The sequence below is a fragment of the Girardinichthys multiradiatus genome, chromosome 4 (genome assembly GCF_021462225.1).
Source record: "Girardinichthys multiradiatus isolate DD_20200921_A chromosome 4, DD_fGirMul_XY1, whole genome shotgun sequence".
Classification (NCBI taxonomy): domain Eukaryota; kingdom Metazoa; phylum Chordata; class Actinopteri; order Cyprinodontiformes; family Goodeidae; genus Girardinichthys; species Girardinichthys multiradiatus.
In genome coordinates this window covers 21,923,778-21,943,583 of record NC_061797.1, presented here as the reverse complement: position 1 = coordinate 21,943,583, position 19,806 = coordinate 21,923,778, and the positions used below count along the sequence as shown (strand labels likewise).

General features: G+C 41.0%; 1 protein-coding gene across 1 annotated transcript; it reads left to right on the top strand.

The window, feature by feature from the left end:
* Positions 1 to 657: 657 nt before the first annotated feature.
* adprhl1 (ADP-ribosylhydrolase like 1) lies at positions 658 to 5,480 on the top strand. The gene is made up of 7 exons (XM_047362469.1): positions 658 to 1,175; positions 2,246 to 2,410; positions 2,486 to 2,611; positions 4,193 to 4,333; positions 4,485 to 4,612; positions 4,704 to 4,836; positions 5,065 to 5,480. Exons 1-7 carry the CDS (start codon positions 962 to 964, stop codon positions 5,232 to 5,234), a joined length of 1,077 nt encoding a protein of 358 aa, XP_047218425.1. The 5' UTR covers positions 658 to 961; the 3' UTR covers positions 5,235 to 5,480.
* The last annotated feature ends 14,326 nt before the right edge of the window (positions 5,481 to 19,806 follow it).

Genomic DNA, 19,806 nt, shown 5'->3' with positions numbered 1-19,806 from the left:
ACTGAAATGTAAGACTACCTTATGCTGTATGCAAACACTGTTCCCTGCAAATCTAAAGAGACTGTGGTTGTCTATTCATGACAAACAGTGACTTAAGAAAGGAGTTTAAAAAAATGTGTTGTATAATCTAATTGAGAACCAGCTTCCCCAACATGGCGATGCCCAACTTGGTACCACTTGTTGCTTATCAGGTTGCATTGTCACCGCATATCGTCATCATCAGCCCTTCTAGTAAAGCTTTATCTGTATGTTTGTTCAGGACAATGTACACCACAGATGTATGTGTGAGACACAAAATCAGTCAAATCAGATGAATATTTAACTTTTGGATGCATACATCAGCTGATGAGATGCTTGCATCTCATCTCCTTAAATACATTTTTAAAACCACAGGTTATTAAAAGGAATTGGAGGGTGAGTCGGTGTGTATGAGGGTTCATTCTTCTCCTCCTCTCATAGGACAGGTGAGAGGTCGATAAGCTCCAGCACCAGCTGCTGGACGTGCTTGCACTCAGGCCCAGCAGCACATTAGCATCTCTTCCACACTGTCCATCCCTGATTACCATTCCAAAGCCCGTCATCCAGTTTTAAAGCTTCAGGACCACGGGGATTGCCTTTTTAGGAGACACATGAACACAGCTGAGCTCACCATTGCCCAACACAAAGAAGCTGTGGCTGATAATGCAGTGCTTTCATGTTGATGTGTGTTTGCCCAGCCTTTCTATTTAAAGTTAGTTTCGCAAACTCAAAAGAGAGCTCTGGGGATGGCAAGCAGGCAGTTGTAATGTAGCAGAGATGGAGAAAAAGATCGGAAGAGTTTGAAGTTCAAAAGATTTTTGGTCTTTCTTCATTGCTGTGTATCTGTTGTGGGAGGAAGGAAGACCTGCAAGAAGATTCATTCAGGAGGGTATCTTTGTCTCGACTTGAGCTGGGTGTGCCGTCAAGAGAAAAACCCAGCAACATGGAGAAGTTTAAAGCAGCCATGGTTCTCGGTGCTGTTGGGGATGCATTGGGCTACAGGAAGGGTCGCTGGGAAAACTGCCCATCAGGCAAGAAGATCCAAGAAGAGCTGGCTTCTATGGGGGGACTAGAGTCCCTAAAACTGGACCCTGAGAACTGGCCCCTGAGTGATGCAGTACTGATGCACATGACCACAGCTGAAGCACTCACAACAGGTATGTAAAGAATTATTTTCAAGACGGATGGAAGTGTTTGTCTAAATACTGAGAAAACTTTTGAAACTGCAGCAACTTTAGGTACAAAACATTACATCATAGTTTATTGAAAACTGACATATACAATCAGATAAAACCAAGACTTTGTGCATTGTAGAATATGCTTAAGTAAAGCACAATATTTAGAAAAATCCTAGTTCTTGTGTTTAGAAAGAAATATCAGACTAGTTTAGCTAGCTTGGCAAAGTCTGACTTAAGGACTAAACCTGGTAACATGCCACCATCTATCTTTGCAACAGAGCAACAAAGACAAAGTTTTGGAATTTTTTTGACAGTCTGAATGCATGTTAACCTCCCCTGCAGCATGTTTCTGGACTGAGAGTCCGAAACTTCCAAAATAGACCACTCTGGAAAAGTCAATCCCTTTAAACAATGGCGGGTCAGTGGCCTCTTTAATCTTCTGGTATCATGTTTGGCTGAAGATGCAGCCTATAGGTAGCAACAGTGTTTCTAAGGAAAAATAGTGATGACATCTTTTGAGATTAGGAAGCCCTATTTAGCAACCATCCTGCATGCAGAGATGCCAGCTGGCGAAGCAACAACGTACAGAGAGTAATGCATGATGCTTTGTTTTTTTTTTGTCAACTCTTAAAGTTCAGATTTGGGAAATGTAAACATTTGCGCAGAAAAAAACTATTTTGCCTAATTTAAAGCAGAGGAACTGTTTAAATTGATTAAAGAACAAATTCTAAAGCATAGTTAACAGAGAAACATTAAAAATGTGCAACTCAAATGTCCAAATGTCCAAATCACACAAGTGAATGAACATTTTGGATCAATAAATTGTTAGCACTTTGTCTCTACAGATTATTTTCATCATGCAAAGACCACAGATAAAATGAATAAGGACAGATCAAAGTTTGCTGAAAGGACATTGTTTTTTACCACAGGCATTCGGGTCCTAATCTGTGTTGTGGCGGAGTGGGGCTAAACTTAGCTCATCGCAGCACCACTTATCTTACCCTGCATGCCAGTCATGAATGACTCCTAACCAGAGTGCGTTTGTTCAGATTACTGGTGTCTGGAGGACCTGTACAGGGAGGTGGTGCGTCTCTATGTGGAAGCCATGGTCTCTCTCCAGGGACGAGCTCCTGATCCTGCGACCGTGGAGCCCTGCGTTCACCTAAAACCTCACAACTTCCTGCTCGCTTGGCATACACCTTTCAATGAAAAAGGTAGATTAAGAGTTAGGAAGCTTTGAATGTTATAAACCAAACATGAATACAGTAAAAATGGGTGTCTGTAACCAGGGTCTGGGTTCGGAGCAGCAGCCAAAGCGATGTGTGTTGGAATGAGATACTGGCAGCCAGAGAGGGTGGATAACTTGGTGGAGGTCAGCATCGAGATTGGCAGAATGACCCATAACCACCCAACAGGTGATGACAGTGATGATGGTTTCAAACTAGAAATCTAACAATGATTGTGCAAATCTTGTGTTGCTGTTTGACTGTAACATAACTACAGGCGAACGTATCCACATGTACTGTTTTTTAAAGGTTTTTGTGATACTGGTGGCCTTTACTTGCAGTATTCAGACAAAATGAGCAGAGAGAAAAAGGGGAAAGACACAAAGCAAAGGTCCCAAGGTTGGGAATCGAACGCCAGACGTCTGCGTCAAGGACTAATAGACTACGTATATAGGGCTCCTAGCTCCACACCACGCATCACCCTGGTATATCTATTTTAACCTGAAAGAGTGCAATTGCTCTTAAAAACATGTAAAAAGCCCTAAAATACATACATTCTCAATAGCAGTAGGATAATCTCTAATAGAAAAATTGAGTAAAATCCAAATTTATTTTTAATAACATGTATATAGTTGGAAACTAATTCAACTGTACCACATATTGGCACCGCTTGTTAGTACAACTCCCTGTTCCCAATCACTTATATTTCTAATAATGTTTCCCAACACTGGAGCCAACGATGATCTGACTATTCCAGTTTCTCTACATCAGGCCAGTGCCCTGCATGTTTTAGATGTTTCCCTGCTTAAACCAACCCAAAACACATAAAGTGTTCATTAATACGCTCTTAAAGAATTGGGGACAAGTTAAGGACATAAGTCAGCTCTTTGATTCAGGTGTGTTAGCAGTGACACATCTAAAAGATACATAGCACCAGCACTCAATCAGTCCTGAGTGCTCTTTTCCTTAACCAACTGCTGTTCTATGCATTCTAACAAGGTCCCCAGGGCCTTTTGAAAGATGAACAGGCCCACAGTATCACAGATTCCCTACCATAAGTAACAGTGGGCGTGACTTGCTTTTCCACATATTCGTCCTTTGTTTCAAAATCTACTTGATGATGAACTTGAAAATAAATTTCTTAATCTCAGTCTCACCGGCCCAAAGTGCATGGTTCCATTTATATTTCTGAGAGCAGAATAGCAAACGCTTTTCCCCAACATATAGATGTGGTTGTTATAGCGACTTGGTGAACCCAAGATACTACTTTTGCTCTAGTTCTCCAACAATGAGTGTGGTGGTAAGATAAACACTGATTGGCTTCTACACTTATTTGTCACAGTTCCAGTTGTTTAAAACATTTTAAATTCTAGCTCTGACTGTAGGTTTGGACATGTTTAAGCAATAACCTATTTTGCTGTTGCCATGTCCTGACATACAACAACCAATACACATTTGCCCTACTTGAAAGGCAGTGTTCACTTGTCTTTCCCATTTTGATTAGTGGCTAAGACAAATGGGCTTCTGTGTCACTTCATATTTATAGTTTATAGAAACAAGCCAAAAATGACTAATTAGCAGTTTCTGGGCACTGACTATAAAAAATAAGGGGAAAAAAATCATTGGATGCATTAATGGAAGTGTTAGAGTAAGATTTTTTTTTTTACACTTTTCAATTGTGGAGGTGCTGTAATATTCCTTGACTACTAAGGATATTAACAGTCTGAACTGTGAAAGTCACTTGTGGTGTCTCTCTTCTCTGGGCTTCAGGCTTCCTTGGCTCCCTGACAACAGCATTATTTGCATCCTTTGCAATCCAGGGGAAGCCTCTTGTGACTTGGGGCTGTGAGCTCATGAACGTCATCCCCCGTGCTGAGGAGTACTGCAAGAAGACAATACGACACATGGCAGGTTGGACCTCAGTTTCATCATTTAAGCTATGAATCCTCAAACTTCAGCAAAAAAAGGGTTTATTAATATGCGTTCTCTTAAATTCAGATTCGGCATTTTGTTGAAAAAAGAAATGATCTCTGAACTGGATGCCCTATATTTGTTTATACAGAGTACCAAGAAAACTGGTTTTATTTTGAGGCCAAGTGGCAGTTTTACCTTGAAGAGCGAGAGATTGACAAACAGGGACAAAATAAACCATCATTTTCTGATGGCTATGATGCAGAGGAGACAGATAAAGTAAGTATCGTGGGGCTCTTTTTTCTCATACTTTCAAATCAACAGATTGCAACCCCTAACAGACACAGACCCTTTTTTTTTCCAAAAACAGATGTACAAGCGTTGGAGCTCAGAGGGTCGAGCAGGGCGGAGAGGTCATGATGCTCCCATGATTGCCTACGATGCACTTCTGGCTGCAGGAAGCAATTGGACAGAGCTCTGTAAACGAGCCATGTTTCATGGAGGTGAGAAATTCTGAATTACAGACCTGCAAGATCTATGGGGCAGAAATAATTAAACCAACTTAACCTCTTTTCTTTATTACTTTCAAATTTTAAAGAGGCTCAATATTTCTTCGCTTTTCTGTATTGTTCTTTAGACTTTAGCTGCATTTTTATTTGAGACTTCTGAGCAGTATTCTAGAGACAGAAACACATCATAAGTAAAATAACTTTGTAAAAATTCCCTTTTAGGTGAGAGTGAAGCCACAGGCCTCATTGCAGGCTGCCTCTATGGACTCATGAACGGCCTAAATCAGGTTCCCCAGAATCTGCACCGGGATTTGGACAAAAGAGAACGCCTGGAGGAGCTGGGAGAGGCACTCTATAAGGCAGCATCTGCAGAGAAATGCATAGAGAAGTAATCCTGATCTTCACTGAGCTGAACTATACTATCAGAGGAACTGAACATGACGCTTCCCTGTGCCTGACACCACCTTCCTCAGTCCCAGTAGTTTTATGGGACATGCTGTCCTCTTCTCACCTCACTTATTGCTCTCAATGATTTTTTCTGTCCACTATCCACACATCTGTCATAAGTTTTAGTAAAAGGTCAAATTATGTCTCACTAAAGAAGTGGGACCAAGAAGCATTAAAAGAACGGAACTGAACTGCCTTTTTTATTTGAACATCAATTTCATGATTCGCCTGTTATCGATATCCATAAATCTTGATTTTAAGTTGTGTGCCTAAAAGGTCTGGTTGTTTGACTTGCCAATGACAGAGCTGTGGGGAAAGAAAAAAACCTTCTGCTTTCTTAACATTCAGTAACTTGGGAAAACCAAAGTAGATGTTTTTCCTTTCTCTGACTGTTACCTTCTATTAAACCTAACTTTTATTAACATGAAGCACTAGGAGAATTGATTTAAATCTAATCGGCTTACAGTTTGAGCAAACACTGTCTGCAACGGTTTAGGGAAAACTGCTTCAGCAGCTAGCTTCTGCATAACTAATTTCTTTTTGAATGATAAAAATGAATCCAACAAACAGAATAATATCAAACCTTTTTAATTTTAATGTACCTTTAGCTATTCTTAGCCTAATGGTGTGAATGTGTTTAAAATAAAATAAACAGTTATGATTGTGAAAATTGTCAAATGGGCATTATGTTCCCTTTTACTGTGTTAAAGTAGTTGCACAGTAATTATATTACAGTATAATAACACTGAGATGTAAAAACTCTAAAGATGGAGCTTATGGATGAGCCAGTGTGAGGTTCCGAGAGTGTAAAACCCTTCAGTAAAAATACCACGGCTCGACGACATTTGGACAAAATTTAAGGAAAGGCAAGTTTATTTATATAGCACCAGTCATACACAAGGCAATAGAAAGTGCTTCACACAAAATCAAAGGAAACACATAAAAATAACAAAATCAGTGAAGCCCTGAAAAGCATTACATAGAAAGAAACAAATGGTAAATACAAATGTAATCTTGAATCTCACGCCTCCATCACTTATTTTGATCTGAAAGAGCCAACAGTTTCTGCACATCTCAGGTTTTTAGAGAGTTTGTTCCAGAGCTGAGGAGCATAGAAACTAAACGTCGGTTCCCCTTATTTAGCCGGGTCCTGAAAATGCCGAGTAAGCAGGTCTCTGATGACCTCAGGGGTCTACATTGGTTCAAATTTGACAAGCAACTCAGAGACCATTTAATGCTTATTAAAATCTAAAGTATTATTCATTATTTTGCTTTACCTTAAGCAGAATAACAATAATTTTGGCTGCTGCTAAAAAAAGCAGCACTTATTTTTTATTACTGTTATAATAATGTCATCTATAATATTTATCAATTATTTTATTTTTGATTCATGGAGTAAAGAAAAAACACTGAATAAAGACATGCTTAATATAGGAGTAGTTTTCAAGAGCCCTGTTGTTCAAATTTTTATTTTTTTCTGTTCTACTCTTAATAGAGTCACACAAGTACAAACTAATGGTGTTTGCTAGAAGAAATATTCTAAATATTTGTCTTTCTTGCACGCTAGAAAGACAAATTCAGTCAGCTGACCTGCAGTGTGCAGCAACAGTTGGGGTAGGGAGAGGAAGCTCCTGTTTTGTGTTCCATACAAACTAAGAAGACTCTGGTCACTTCGACCCTTTCTTGCTATCTCATTTAAAGGCAGAAACAGAATGACAGAAAATTGTAGAGGTTTTAAAGCAGAACCTTGGTATACTTTAATAACCAGCCCATGCCTAATCAAAATGAACTGAATTGACTGACTGTGTCTCATTATTTACACATTAATTTTAAGCTTGTTTTTTTGATTTTCAAGCAGAGTTCTATGTCTGGTTTTGCAGCTTACTACCAAAGTTCAAAGAACTGTAGTCCGAGCATTTGATCAGCTTCAAATGCGATCTAAAACTAAAATCCTTGCTTCCGCTAGAGTAATAAGATAACTAATGAAATACCAGTTCAAATAGGGAGGAGTTTTTCACTGACTGATTAACAGGGTTAAATGGTGAAGTGGGAAAACATCTTATTTTGCAGTTTAGAGAAATAAAAACTGCTTTTGCTGCTCTAAAGATCAATTTCCAAATTGTTGTTAAGGGTGTTGTTGTCAGTTTCAAAAAGTCTTGCATGTCCTCTATTCTCTGTAGACCAGATTGTCGGAAAACCGGAATCAGCCCCGATGTCGGTGCATTGAGGAAGCTAGTTAGAGACCCGAAATGCCGACCAGTGCTCCGAGGGATCTTTGAGAGTCTACTGCATTACCTAATGCAGGATCTGCTCAAGAGGACAACCAATAACACAAGCATGGAGATGGCAGAGTCTAGCACTGTGACACAAATTTACACAAGAAACACTGAGGAACCTGGTCTGCAGAGAGCTAAAAAGACTCTGTGTCAGAAAGGCCTCAAAGTGGTACATCCATTGCAAAAAAAGAATGGTGAGAGCAGTTCCAACATTTCTGAAAAGTGCAAAATTGATCAAAGTACAGAGGAATTACGATCTCGCCGCCTTACCAGGTTCCAGCTCCTTCAGTCTAAGTTCTCAAGGTCTTCGCCTAAACCTTATAACACCAACCAGAAGGAGGTAGGAACTCTGGCTTCCAGCAGGGGAGTACCAGGTCAAGATAACCGTAATCACAACAGAAAACACAACACTGACACCAGAGACAAAAGATTAAAAAGACGTGGTAGTGTGAAAGAAATCATGGCCAAGTTTGCCATGGCTGAGCAGAAACAACAGGAAATGAAAACCATGAAGAAAGAGCCATTCAAACCAAGACACATTGGAAAAGGGATCCTCCTAAACTCCTTAATGACAAGATTTGAAAACATAGCTACTGTATGTAAGCAAAGTGATCTATCTTCATCTCATGAATGGCCTGGTGTGGGAAACAGGGTTGCATCTAAAATTAAAGAAAAAGTAGCTGGTGCTGAAAGAGAGAAACAACAGGTGGCTCGCCAAGCGTTCAATAAACAGAACCTAGGGAAGAGCAAGACATGTATAACTGGTGTGCAAAAATTAAAAGCTATTCAAATTACACATGGACAACTTCAAAACCCTGAACATGACGCCGACATTTTAACTAAAGCAAATTCACACACAGAAGATGAGACTCATCTGAAAGCAGACTCATTGGATCAAGAGATTTGCTGTTCACTAAAACGTATAAAGGCTCAAGGTCATGATATCGATGATAAGGTTGGAGGCTCGAAACATTTCAGCCAAATCCCAACTACAGTCGACGAAGCTGACTCTCTTACGAAAAGGGTCAAATTTGCAGATCTAGAGGTACTCCCTTTAATTTCTGTGACTGAATGGTCACTCCCACAACCTTGTAAAGTTCTTCTTCAGGTGGAAATGCCAGTAAACTGGCAAATAGCCACAATCATGACCTGCCCCTCTACCTGGTCCAAATGTGTAGATTCCTCTCCTGAACAATCCCTAAAGGAAATTAAATCTGAGGTTTCTGAAAGCTGGGAACAGGACAAAATATTAAGGGAGACCACAGGCAATCTGTTGAGAAACCTGGAGTGTTCTTCCTGTGAATCAGTTGGAGGTGAATCCAAACAGACAGAAGACAATAGCAAATCAAAAACCCAGACGTGTTCTTTGGAATATACCAATGGGGACATGAATGTTCAAAGACCAAAGCCTATTCAAGGTGGGTTCTCCAAGTGCGTCATCCCATGCATTTACAGATTTGATGGTAAAAATAGGGTTAATCAGATTGAGTCAACCCCACTCCCAGAAATTAGTGAAAACCAGCTATCACATTTATCTTTCATTCATCAGGAAAATAATGTGTCAATGGAAGATTTTCAAGACAAGGACAAATGTAGTCCCCATTTCATTAGTCTTCCTGCGGTAACAATAAGGAAATCAAAGGGCGAATCTGAAAGAAAACACAAGGAGGCCATTGAAGAAGGAAATGAAGATGGAAAACTATCACAGAAGAATGATATTGGAAAGAAAGGAAGCTTTAGCCATTTGCAAGAGACTGCCGACAACAACGCATTTGCAGACAGTGAGAGCTCTGTGTTACTCTCACATCAGTTTCAACCAGAAAAAGAAGACACAAAACAGAAACCAAAGTACAAAACCATCACTTACGCAGATCCTTCAGTGAAACAAACATATAAACCTAAAATAATACGATTTACTGACACCTTCACTTTCTAGGTTTAGTGCTACAAGTCAGAATCTGTTTAAACTGAATAGTTGCTGAATAGTTGCAGTTTGGACAAACCTGTTCACCCACTGAAATTTCTGGGATTTAAAAGAGGTGTAAAAATTACAAACATTCAAAGTGAAGTGAAGCTTCAGTATCAGAAACCCTACTCAGCCTACTCAGCCTTCACAGTTATATTTTGTGTAAATAACAGCACTGACTATCTAGCAGGAAACAAAGTTTAATTAAATAGTCTGCATCCTTAAATATTGTATTCTTTATGAAACAGTTTTGTCCAGTTTTTAATCTGAAAGCTTTAAAATCAAAATAGCTCACTCTTGTTGCCATCTAAATGTCACAGTGTAGCAAGTATCTTGACAAGGCTGTTTACTAAGAAAAAAGTGTTTTATTCATGACCTCTCTGATACCTTTTCATGTCAGGTTACAAAATCGCAGCTCCATGACACATCTCAGCTGTGCCTAAATTGGGACAAAGTGAGACTTGTTCAGAGTAGATAATTGCTCACACCACAGAGCCAAACATGTCTGCAGTTAGATGTTCAGTAGAGCTACCGATCCAGAATCTAACACCGCAGGCAGGATCACACCACTGCAGATAGTCTGAATATCAACTTATTCTTATACTTTACAGGAGAATAATAAAAAAAAAAACCTGAGGTCATAAAAGGTCTTTGTATTCTTAAAGATGTTTTTTCAGGACGTGTTGGTGGATTTGTACAAAAGTCTGTACAACCTGTTAAAAGGGAGAGGTTTTGAGATGTAAATAAAATGAGACCATGATTATTATTATTAATTACTTTTGACATATGCTCCCAGTGGTGCTAAAAAAAAATCTTCTTTATTGTCAGCCCTAGGTTTTGGGTTGAAACAGACTTATTTTGAACTGTTCATGATTTCATCCACCATGACAAAAAGTCTAGTTCCATCACCATGTTTCACTGTGGTTACAGTATGATGTTCTTTTGATGATGCATTTTGAAATTACTGTGTAATGTTTAAGCTTGGTTTCATTAAAGGATGATACATTGTCATCCTCCCTGACCAGTTTCCGTCTTGTCTTTTTCCCAGCAACAGAGAAACGTTAGGTTTCTGTTCCATATTTATTACAACTGTAACTTTTTTGCAAACTATGAGTTCAGCTAAAGAAATGAGTAAATATGATTAAAGTCCTACTAAGGAAGCAAAGTTAATCAGACTCTACATATGATGCCAGATCTATCTAGTTCAATCTAGGAGGGATGCATTGATCATTGCAAATTAATCATACAGTGGTTCAACAAAATATTAGTTTAAGGGTGTGCACACTAATGCAATCAGGCTATTTCAGCTTTTCTTTTCTAAATTTAACAGATTTGCTTGTTTACTAGTAAATACAGGATTTGTGTTACATTAAAAGTGTTTTTTTTATTTTCTCATTGTTTTGACAGCAAAAAAAAAAAAAAAAGGAATTTTAACAGGTGTGATTAAGCCCTTGTGTTAACGTGACACCTGGGTCAGATTTATGTGGTCATTGTTGTTTGTATTGTTGTTCAATTTGTATCTCAATTATAATAAAGATTTTTGTTGACATTTGTACTTCTGTGGCACGAGATTACAAATGAGCAAGTCCTATTTTTTGCAATTTTAGCATCATTTTGGAAAAACAAATTTTGGCAGGAATCTATACTAAATAAAGGATAAAGTGATGATTGCATTCCTGGGATGATATCCAGATTCTCTCAGCATTTGATCAATCTAATTACTTGTTTTTAAAATATAATTTCCAATCTAAATAATCAATTCATTAGTGTCATGTGAAATAAACTGAGTAAATGACTACCTCAGCAGAGGTTTAGTTTCACCTCACTTCGCTTCATTTGATTAGCCAAGCGTTATACCTTTTCCCAAAGTCACATGAATGCATCATAAATCCTTTTTAAGCCCTCAGGAATCTCTAAGTTACGACATTATGGGAAATCACGTGAAGGCAACATTAGATCTGATTTAGTGCGGTTGTTCACCGCAGTGAAGTTAGTTTGAAGATGGCTATTGGATATTTGAGCTCCGCTGATTCAGCGGGTCAGCCTCCTGTTTCAACCGGCAAAAGCAGACTGATTCCGGGCAACTGCTCTCTGCTGTCTCGCTCAACCAACACCCGGTGGTTCGCTTAGGGGCCGTCGTTAAATGTCCGAACCAAATACTCGGGAGAAACAAACATTTATAACTTTCATGTCTTGTGACCCAGTGACACAAAATCCATGTCAAATCATCATATTAGACGAGAAAGATGTGGCACACTAATTTATTTTGAATTTAAGTGCAATTTCAATTTTTTATGAATTTTTGATATTACAATTCGCCATTTTTCTTTAATAGCTTTGAGATTATGTGACCAATTCACACAAAATCACTCTTAAATTGTCCTACTAGACTGGGAGAAGGAGGCACACCCATTATTGTCTCATTTAGATGGATTTCCTATTTTGTATGAATTTTTTATATTAAAATTCACCATTTTTCTTCAATACCTTCAGGTCAGGTGACCAATTGACACAAAATATGTATGAGATTTTTGTACTACACTGCACAGATGAGGCACACCCTTTTTATTCCATAAGTCTTTTCTGTATTTTTAGGAATTGTTTGGGTCAGAAATTAGCATTTTTCTTCAATAGCTTCCAGGTCAAGTGACCTACTGACACAGAATCTATCTGAAATTGTTCTACTACACTGCACAGATGAGGCACACCCTTTTATATTCCATTTTAAGCATTTTTATATTTTTTTGGAATGTTTTGGTTCAAAAATTTGCATTTTTCTTCAACAGCTTCCAGGTCATGTGCCCCACTGACACAAAATCTGTCTGAAATTGTTCTACTAGACTGGATATATGAGGCACACCCTTTTTTTAAAATCTGATTTTAATGCATTTTCTATTTTTTATAAATTTCTTTAATCACAAATCATGATTTTTTCAATAGCTTTTAGTACACATGACCCGATGATACAAAACTAATGTGAAATCATTCTACTAGACAGAATAGACAGAACACACTTCTTTTTTAAGAATTTGTGTAATCACAATTGATCATTTTGATTAAACATAGGATTATAATACATACTGTGATCAGATGCAAGGTAATTCTCAAAGCTTACAAGCTACAGTCAAATGTAAAACATTCATTATAGCAGATCACGCCTGCTTTTTTTTTAAACTGTCCAGCTTTACTGTATAAGTCTTCAATGCATGAACCAGTTTCTTGGTATATCTGATTGTGAGTTAACCTTACTTTGGAAAAAGAGGGGCACAGATGACCCTTCACAAATCAAGGGTCGAAGCGTTCGTCCATCATTCCGAGCTATGCTCCTTTTGTCCACATCAGCAGTTGATAGGAGAGGTATGTGTGTGATTGTATTTTTTAAGTTAACATTTCACTTGTTTGTCAGCATCTACTTCATCATTTTAAGATTGATATCAACAAATGTTCATATTTGCTGGCAAACACAGTTTTAGCCACTTTAAATATTTATAAATTATCATGTTGCTTATGCAAAATATTGCAAGCCTGTTTAATGTGTCTGCCCATGCATCAGGAGTGGTGGACGCCAATCCCACCACAGCTGGTGTGATTCTGTTTGGTGACAGAACAGAGCTTCCTCCTCACAGTTTACCAAAGGTAATATAAATGTTTACTGTGATATTGTACCAATGTAAGAAGTAGAAGTCATACATCAGCACTGAGTTAAACATGACTGGATATCAACAAATCTGCAATATAAACCAGTAATCCATTAGTGAAGAGTTTTAATAATACCTCTCTTTTAGAAGGTGTACTTGTCACCAAAATAAATTACATACAGTGCATCCGCAAAGTATTCACAGCGCTGCATTTTTCCACATTTAGTTATGTCACAGCCTTATTCTAAATGGTATCAATTTAATCTATTTCATTAAAATTCTACACACAACGCCCCATTATGACAATCTGAAAGAAGTCTGTTTGAGATTGTTGCAAATTTATTAAAAATAGAAAAATAAATCTGTCAGGTTTAAACAACCTGCAATACTTATAACATCACAAAAAGAAGAGAAAGGCAAAGAATTAGTTATTTAGTTTTTTTGCGAGGAGAACGGATAGAGATGTTTTCAGTTACAATCTCTCGCACCGCTCTGAAAAACATCTGTCCTCTTTTTATTATCATTCGGGGATCCCTAGTTACAAAGAACGTCATTCTCTAAGAATGGGAAACAACAGCTGCATCGTAAACAGGTCATAAACACCATTATCTTTTAACAACACACTTCCACAGTCTCCTCCAATCTTAGGATCAGTGTGTTGTCCATTCAGCACAATCAGCCTTCATCTGCGGGATGGTTGCCTCGGCGTGTTGGTGCGCATTGTTTTGTTTTGTTTTTTGCTTTAAAACGGTCTTCTGTGATGGTACCCGGAGCTCTCTCACCAGAGAAGAACTCATGAACATCAGGGCTACTACACCAGAGGAGTTATTTCCAACATTTCTACCTACTGCTCTGGAATGTTTGGACATTCTGGTCAAAGGTTCGCTCACCTTTGTTCACGCGGTGAAACGCCGGAAGAGAGGGAAACGGGCTGGGGTGCTGGTACGTCTTCGCCAGCGTGGACTACGAACACCGTTACCTGGAATATTTCTCTCTAACGTGCGCTCACTTCCCAACAAAATGGAGGAACTACAACTGCTGTTGGGGAAAAACAGGGACTTTTATTCATCGGCAGTTTTGTGCTTCACGGAGACGTGGCTGTGTGGATTAATACCGGACTCCGCGCTGCAGCTGGCAGGATTCCAGCTCTACAGAGCGGACAGAGACACGGAACTCTCCGGCAAAGCGAAAGGTGGAGGAATCTGTTTTTACCTCAACAGTGGTTGGTGCAACGACGTGACAGTGATTCAACAGCACTGTTCTCCAGACCTGGAAGCCTTCATCATAAACTGTAAGCCTTTCTATTCCCCCCGTGAGTTCGCTTCGTTCATCCTGGTCGGTGTTTACATCCCACCGCAAGCTAACGTGCAGGTCGCACAGCGCATGCTCGCCGACCAGATACTGAGTGTGGAGCGGACCAACCCGGACTCCTTAGTTATCGTCGCTGGTGACTTTAACAAAGGTAATCTGACCCACGAACTTCCCAAATACAGACAGTTTATAAAATGTCCGACCAGAGAGGACAACATTCTGGATCACTGTTACACCACCATCAGAGACGCTTATCACGCCGTCCCACGTGCTGCACTGGGCCAATCCGACCACATCATGGTCCACCTGATTCCTGCATACAGGCAGAAACTAAAGCTCTGCAAACCTGTTGTGAGGACGTCAAGGAAGTGGAGCAGTGAGGCTGTGGAGAATCTCCAGGCGTGTTTAGGCTGTACAGACTGGGATGTGTTCAGGACTACTACCAACAGTCTGGACGAGTACACAGAGGCTGTGACTTCCTACATCAGCTTCTGTGAGGACAGCTGTGTACCATCATGCACCAGGGTGAGTTACAACAATGACAAACCCTGGTTCACAGCTAAACTCAGAAGGTTAAGACTGGATAAGGAAGAGGCCTTCAGGAGTGGGGACAAAGACATATACAGAGAGGCTAAGTACAAGTTTGGCAAGGCAGTGAAAGAGGCCAAACGACTGTACTCTGAGAAGCTCCAAAACCAGTTCTCAGCCAACGACTCTGCGTCTGTCTGGAAAGGGCTCAAGCAAATCACCAACTACAAGCCGAAAGCCCCCCACTCCATCAACGACCGACGCCTCGCCAACGACCTGAACGAGTTCTACTGCCGCTTTGAAAGACAAAGGGACAGTCCTGCAACCATCTCCCACGACGCCCCCCAACAGCTGCAGCCACAATCCACCACCCCCACCTCCCCAACCTCAAGAGGGGCCTTGGCACCTCCAACCCCCACCAGCCCCCTACCCACGCCGAGGACGGCTCTTTCCATCCAGGAGAGGGACGTCAACAAACTCTTCAGGAGACAGAACCCCCGGAAAGCTGCTGGACCAGACTCTGTCTCACCAGCCAGCCTGAAGCACTGCGCTGATCAGCTGTCTCCAGTCTTCACAGACATTTTTAACACCTCACTGGAGACATGTCATGTGCCAGCCTGCTTCAAGTCCTCCACCATCGTCCCTGTTCCCAAGAAGCCAAGGACCACAGGGCTTAATGACTTCAGACCCGTCGCCCTGACCTCTGTGGTGATGAAGTCCTTTGAGCGCCTTGTGCTCTCACACCTAAAAGACATCACCGACCCCCTCCTGGACCCCCTGCAGTTTGCCTACAGAGCCAACAGGTCTGTAGATGATGCAGTCAACCTAGCCCTTCACTTCATCCTCCGGCACCTGGACTCCACAGGAACCTATGCCAGGATCCTGTTTGTGGATTTCAGCTCTGCCTTCAACACCATCGTCCCAGCTCTGCTCCAGGAGAAGCTCTCCCAGCTGAGTGTGCCCGACTCCACCTGCAGGTGGATCACTGACTTCCTGTCTGACAGGAAGCAGCGCGTGAGGCTGGGGAAGCACGTCTCTGACTCCCTGACCATCAGCACCGGTTCCCCCCAAGGCTGTGTTCTCTCTCCTCTGCTCTTCTCCCTGTACACCAACAGCTGCACCTCCAGTCACCAGTCTGTCAAGCTTCTGAAGTTTGCGGACGACACCACCCTGATCGGACTCATCTCTGATGGTGACGAGTCCGCGTACAGATGGGAAGTGGACCATCTGTTGGACTGGTGCAGCCAGAACAGCCTTGAGCTCAACGCTCTAAAGACAGTGGAGATGGTTGTGAACTTCAGGCAGAACCCAGCCCCACCTGCCCCCATCACCCTCTGTGACTCCACAATTGACACTGTGGAATCTTTCCGCTTCCTGGGAACCATCATCTCCCAGGATCTCAAGTGGGAGCCAAACATCAGCTCCCTCATCAAGAAAGCCCAGCAGAGGATGTTCTTCCTGCGGCAGCTGAAGAAATTCAACCTGCCAAAGACTATGATGGTGCACTTCTACACAGCCATCATTGAGTCCATCCTCACCTCCTCCATCACCATCTGGTACGCCGCTGCTACAGCCAAGGATAAGGGCAGGCTGCAGCGTGTCATTCGGTCTGCTGAGAAGGTGATTGGCTGCAGTCTACTGTCGCTCCAGGAACTGTACACCTCCAGGACCCTGAAGCGGGCAGGGAAGATTCTGGCTGATCCCTCCCACCCCGGTCACAGACTCTTTGAGACTCTCCCCTCTGGCAGGAGGCTGCGGTCCATCCGGACCAAAACCTCACGCCACAAGAACAGTTTTTTCCCATCTGCCACCAGCCTGGTTAACAAAGCCCGGAAACCACCCTGACATTCCCCCTTTCCCCCACACCCCCCCTTTTTTTTGCTGACAGGACACCTGTAACCTGTAACTCTATGTGTTACATTAACGCTCAGCTTGGACTCCTGCTTACTTGCACTGCTTTACTTGCACAATGATCACCTGCACTGTTGTATTGCTCTTGCATCTTATACTGCTCTATATTTACTCTCACTCACTTAAAACTGTGCACTTATATTTATATTATATTGTAGATATGTTTGTACTGTTTAATTTGTACTGTATTGCACCGACTACGCCAAAACAAATTCCTTGTATGTCCAAAAACGTACTTGGCAATAAAGCTTTTCTGATTCTGATTCTGATTCTGATCTTTTATGACCTCCTCAACTGCTTCCTTCTCGGCTCCATTTTTGACCTTTGCCTGCAGACAAACTCATCACATCCTTTACTCACACAAACATCATGAAAGGTTATAAAATCAAATAGTCAAGTTAAGGATAGGAGAAAATATAAGATAAATCTATATTAAATTATTCCAACATTTCCTCCCTGTTTATCTTATATTTGCTCATATTCTCATATCACTTAAACAGCCACTTCTTTTAGATTTTTAAATGCAAGATCATTTTTCATGAGCCCAAATATAATTACACTCGGAGGCACTTACTGACATTCAAATCACAGAATCATATAGAAATGGATCTGGATACAGGCTAGAAAAGTGGTCAGTCACATCCTCATCATCTTCATCATCCTGATGTTTAAATAACGGATAGTTGTGTAACTCTGTCTTCCATAGGAGAAATAGCTGTGGTGATGAAACGGTAAAGCAGAGAACGAAGGCAGGGAATACAACAACATCCACGCAATGTCAAAAATTGCAGCAAACACTGCAAAGGAAATTATTACTGATGATACTAAAATTTTATACTTCCCAAACACATCCAGCCAGGAGTCCCACATCGAGGTGTCTACTCCAGAATGCTCCTTCATTTTGCCATTTAGAGATCTCAAACCTTCTATGGCTTTAGTGAGGCTACCGTCAGCAGCAGTGTTGTTAGGTATAAATGTGCAACATTTTTCTCCAAAATTGGCACAAACTCCTCCTTTTTCAGCTAACAACATGTCCAAAGCAATTCTATTCTGGAATGCCATCAGGGAAGTTGAAGCCAATTGGTCATGGACAGCTTCAAACCCGCTTTGTGTCCAATTTCCTAGTTTTTGCACATTGTAGTGAATATAGTTGATCCTGTCCACGTTTTTGTTTATCGTACACCACCAACAGATACTTGATTCAATTCTTGCAGCTACTTGATCAGTTAATTTATATTCATCTATAGCATCTATGTATGTAGAGTCTCCCTCTCTACATACATTGTTAAACGCGGAATTTTCTTAGTATTTTTGTTGTTTAAAATACTTAAACGCGGACTCCGCCGTCCTGGAAACACGAAATTTTCAGTATTACTTATTAATACTTCTTCAGGACTCCGCCGTCCTACTTTTACCTGTTAGGGCCTAGGATTCACAGGGTTTTATTCCACGCAATGACCCCCAGTCATTCGTCACACTTTTTTTAATCCAGATTCAACTCACCACTTTGTCTTCTCCTCTCTGTCAGAGTTCCGTCAGCCGTCAGACCCCAGCGGGCGGGCCGAGAACCAGTCCCGGAAAGGGTCTGTGAGTCTGATAAGACTTGCCGTGCGCACGGTCTTACTGGTATCCACCAACCCGCTGGAATCATCAGGCGTATTTGGAATCCGGCTCCGAAGGACCAAATTAATGTCAGGTTTAAACAACTTGCAATACTTATAACATCACAAAAAGAAGAGAAAGACAAAGAATTAGTTATTTACTCGCTGCGAGGAGAACGGATAGAGATGTTTTCAGTTACAAATATTGCACCGCTCTGAAAAACATCTGTCCGTTCCACTCTTTTTATTATCATTCGGGGGTCCCTAGTTACAAAGAACGTCATTCTCTAAGGATGGGAAACAACAACTGCATCGTAAACAGGTCATAAACACCATTATCTTTTAACAACACACTTCCACAGTCTCCTCCAATCTTAGGATCAGTGTGTTGTCCGTTCAGCACAATCAGCCTTCATCTTTTATGACCTCCTCAACTGCGGACTGCTTCCTTCTCGACTCCATTTATGACCTTTGCCTGCAGACAAATTCATCACATCCTTTACTCACACAAACATCATGAAAGGTTATAAAAATCAAATAGTCAAGTTAAGGATAGGAGAAAATATAAGATAAATCTATATTAAATTATTCCAACAAAATCACATTTCCGTAAGTATTCACAGTCTTTGCTTAACACTTTATGATCCACCTTTGGCAGCAGTTAAAGCCTCAAGCCTTTTGAATATGACACCAATAGCTTAGCTCACCAGTTTGGCCCATTCTTCTTTGCAGAACATCTCAAGCTCCATCAGGTTGGATGAGAGAGGTGTGTGCACAGCTATTTTCAGATCTCTCCGGATGTTCCATCAGATTCAAGTTTGGACTCTGGCTGGGCCACTCCAGGACATTTACAGGGTGGTTCTGAGGTCTTGGCTGTGGGCTTCGGGTCGTTGTCCTGCTGAAAAATTAACCGTCGCTCCAGTCTGAGGTCAAAAATGCTCTGGAGAAGGTTTCATCCAGGATGTCTCTGTATATTGCTACATTCATTTTTCCCTCTATCCTGACTAGTCTGCCAGTTTCTGCTTTGAAAAACATCCTCATAGCATGATGCTGCCACCACCATGCTTCACTGTTGGGATGGTGTTGGCCTTTGATAAGCGGTGTCGGTCTCCTTCAAACATGACGAATCTTTGTGTAATCAGACCAAAGAATTCTGTTTCTCGTGGTCTGAGAGTCCTTCAGGTGCCTTTTGGCAAACTCCAGACAGGCTGCCACGAAAGAAGTCAGGTGAAGATGCAACTGGAGAGACTGAATTGGAATAAGGCTGCAGGTCCAGATTGTGTCAC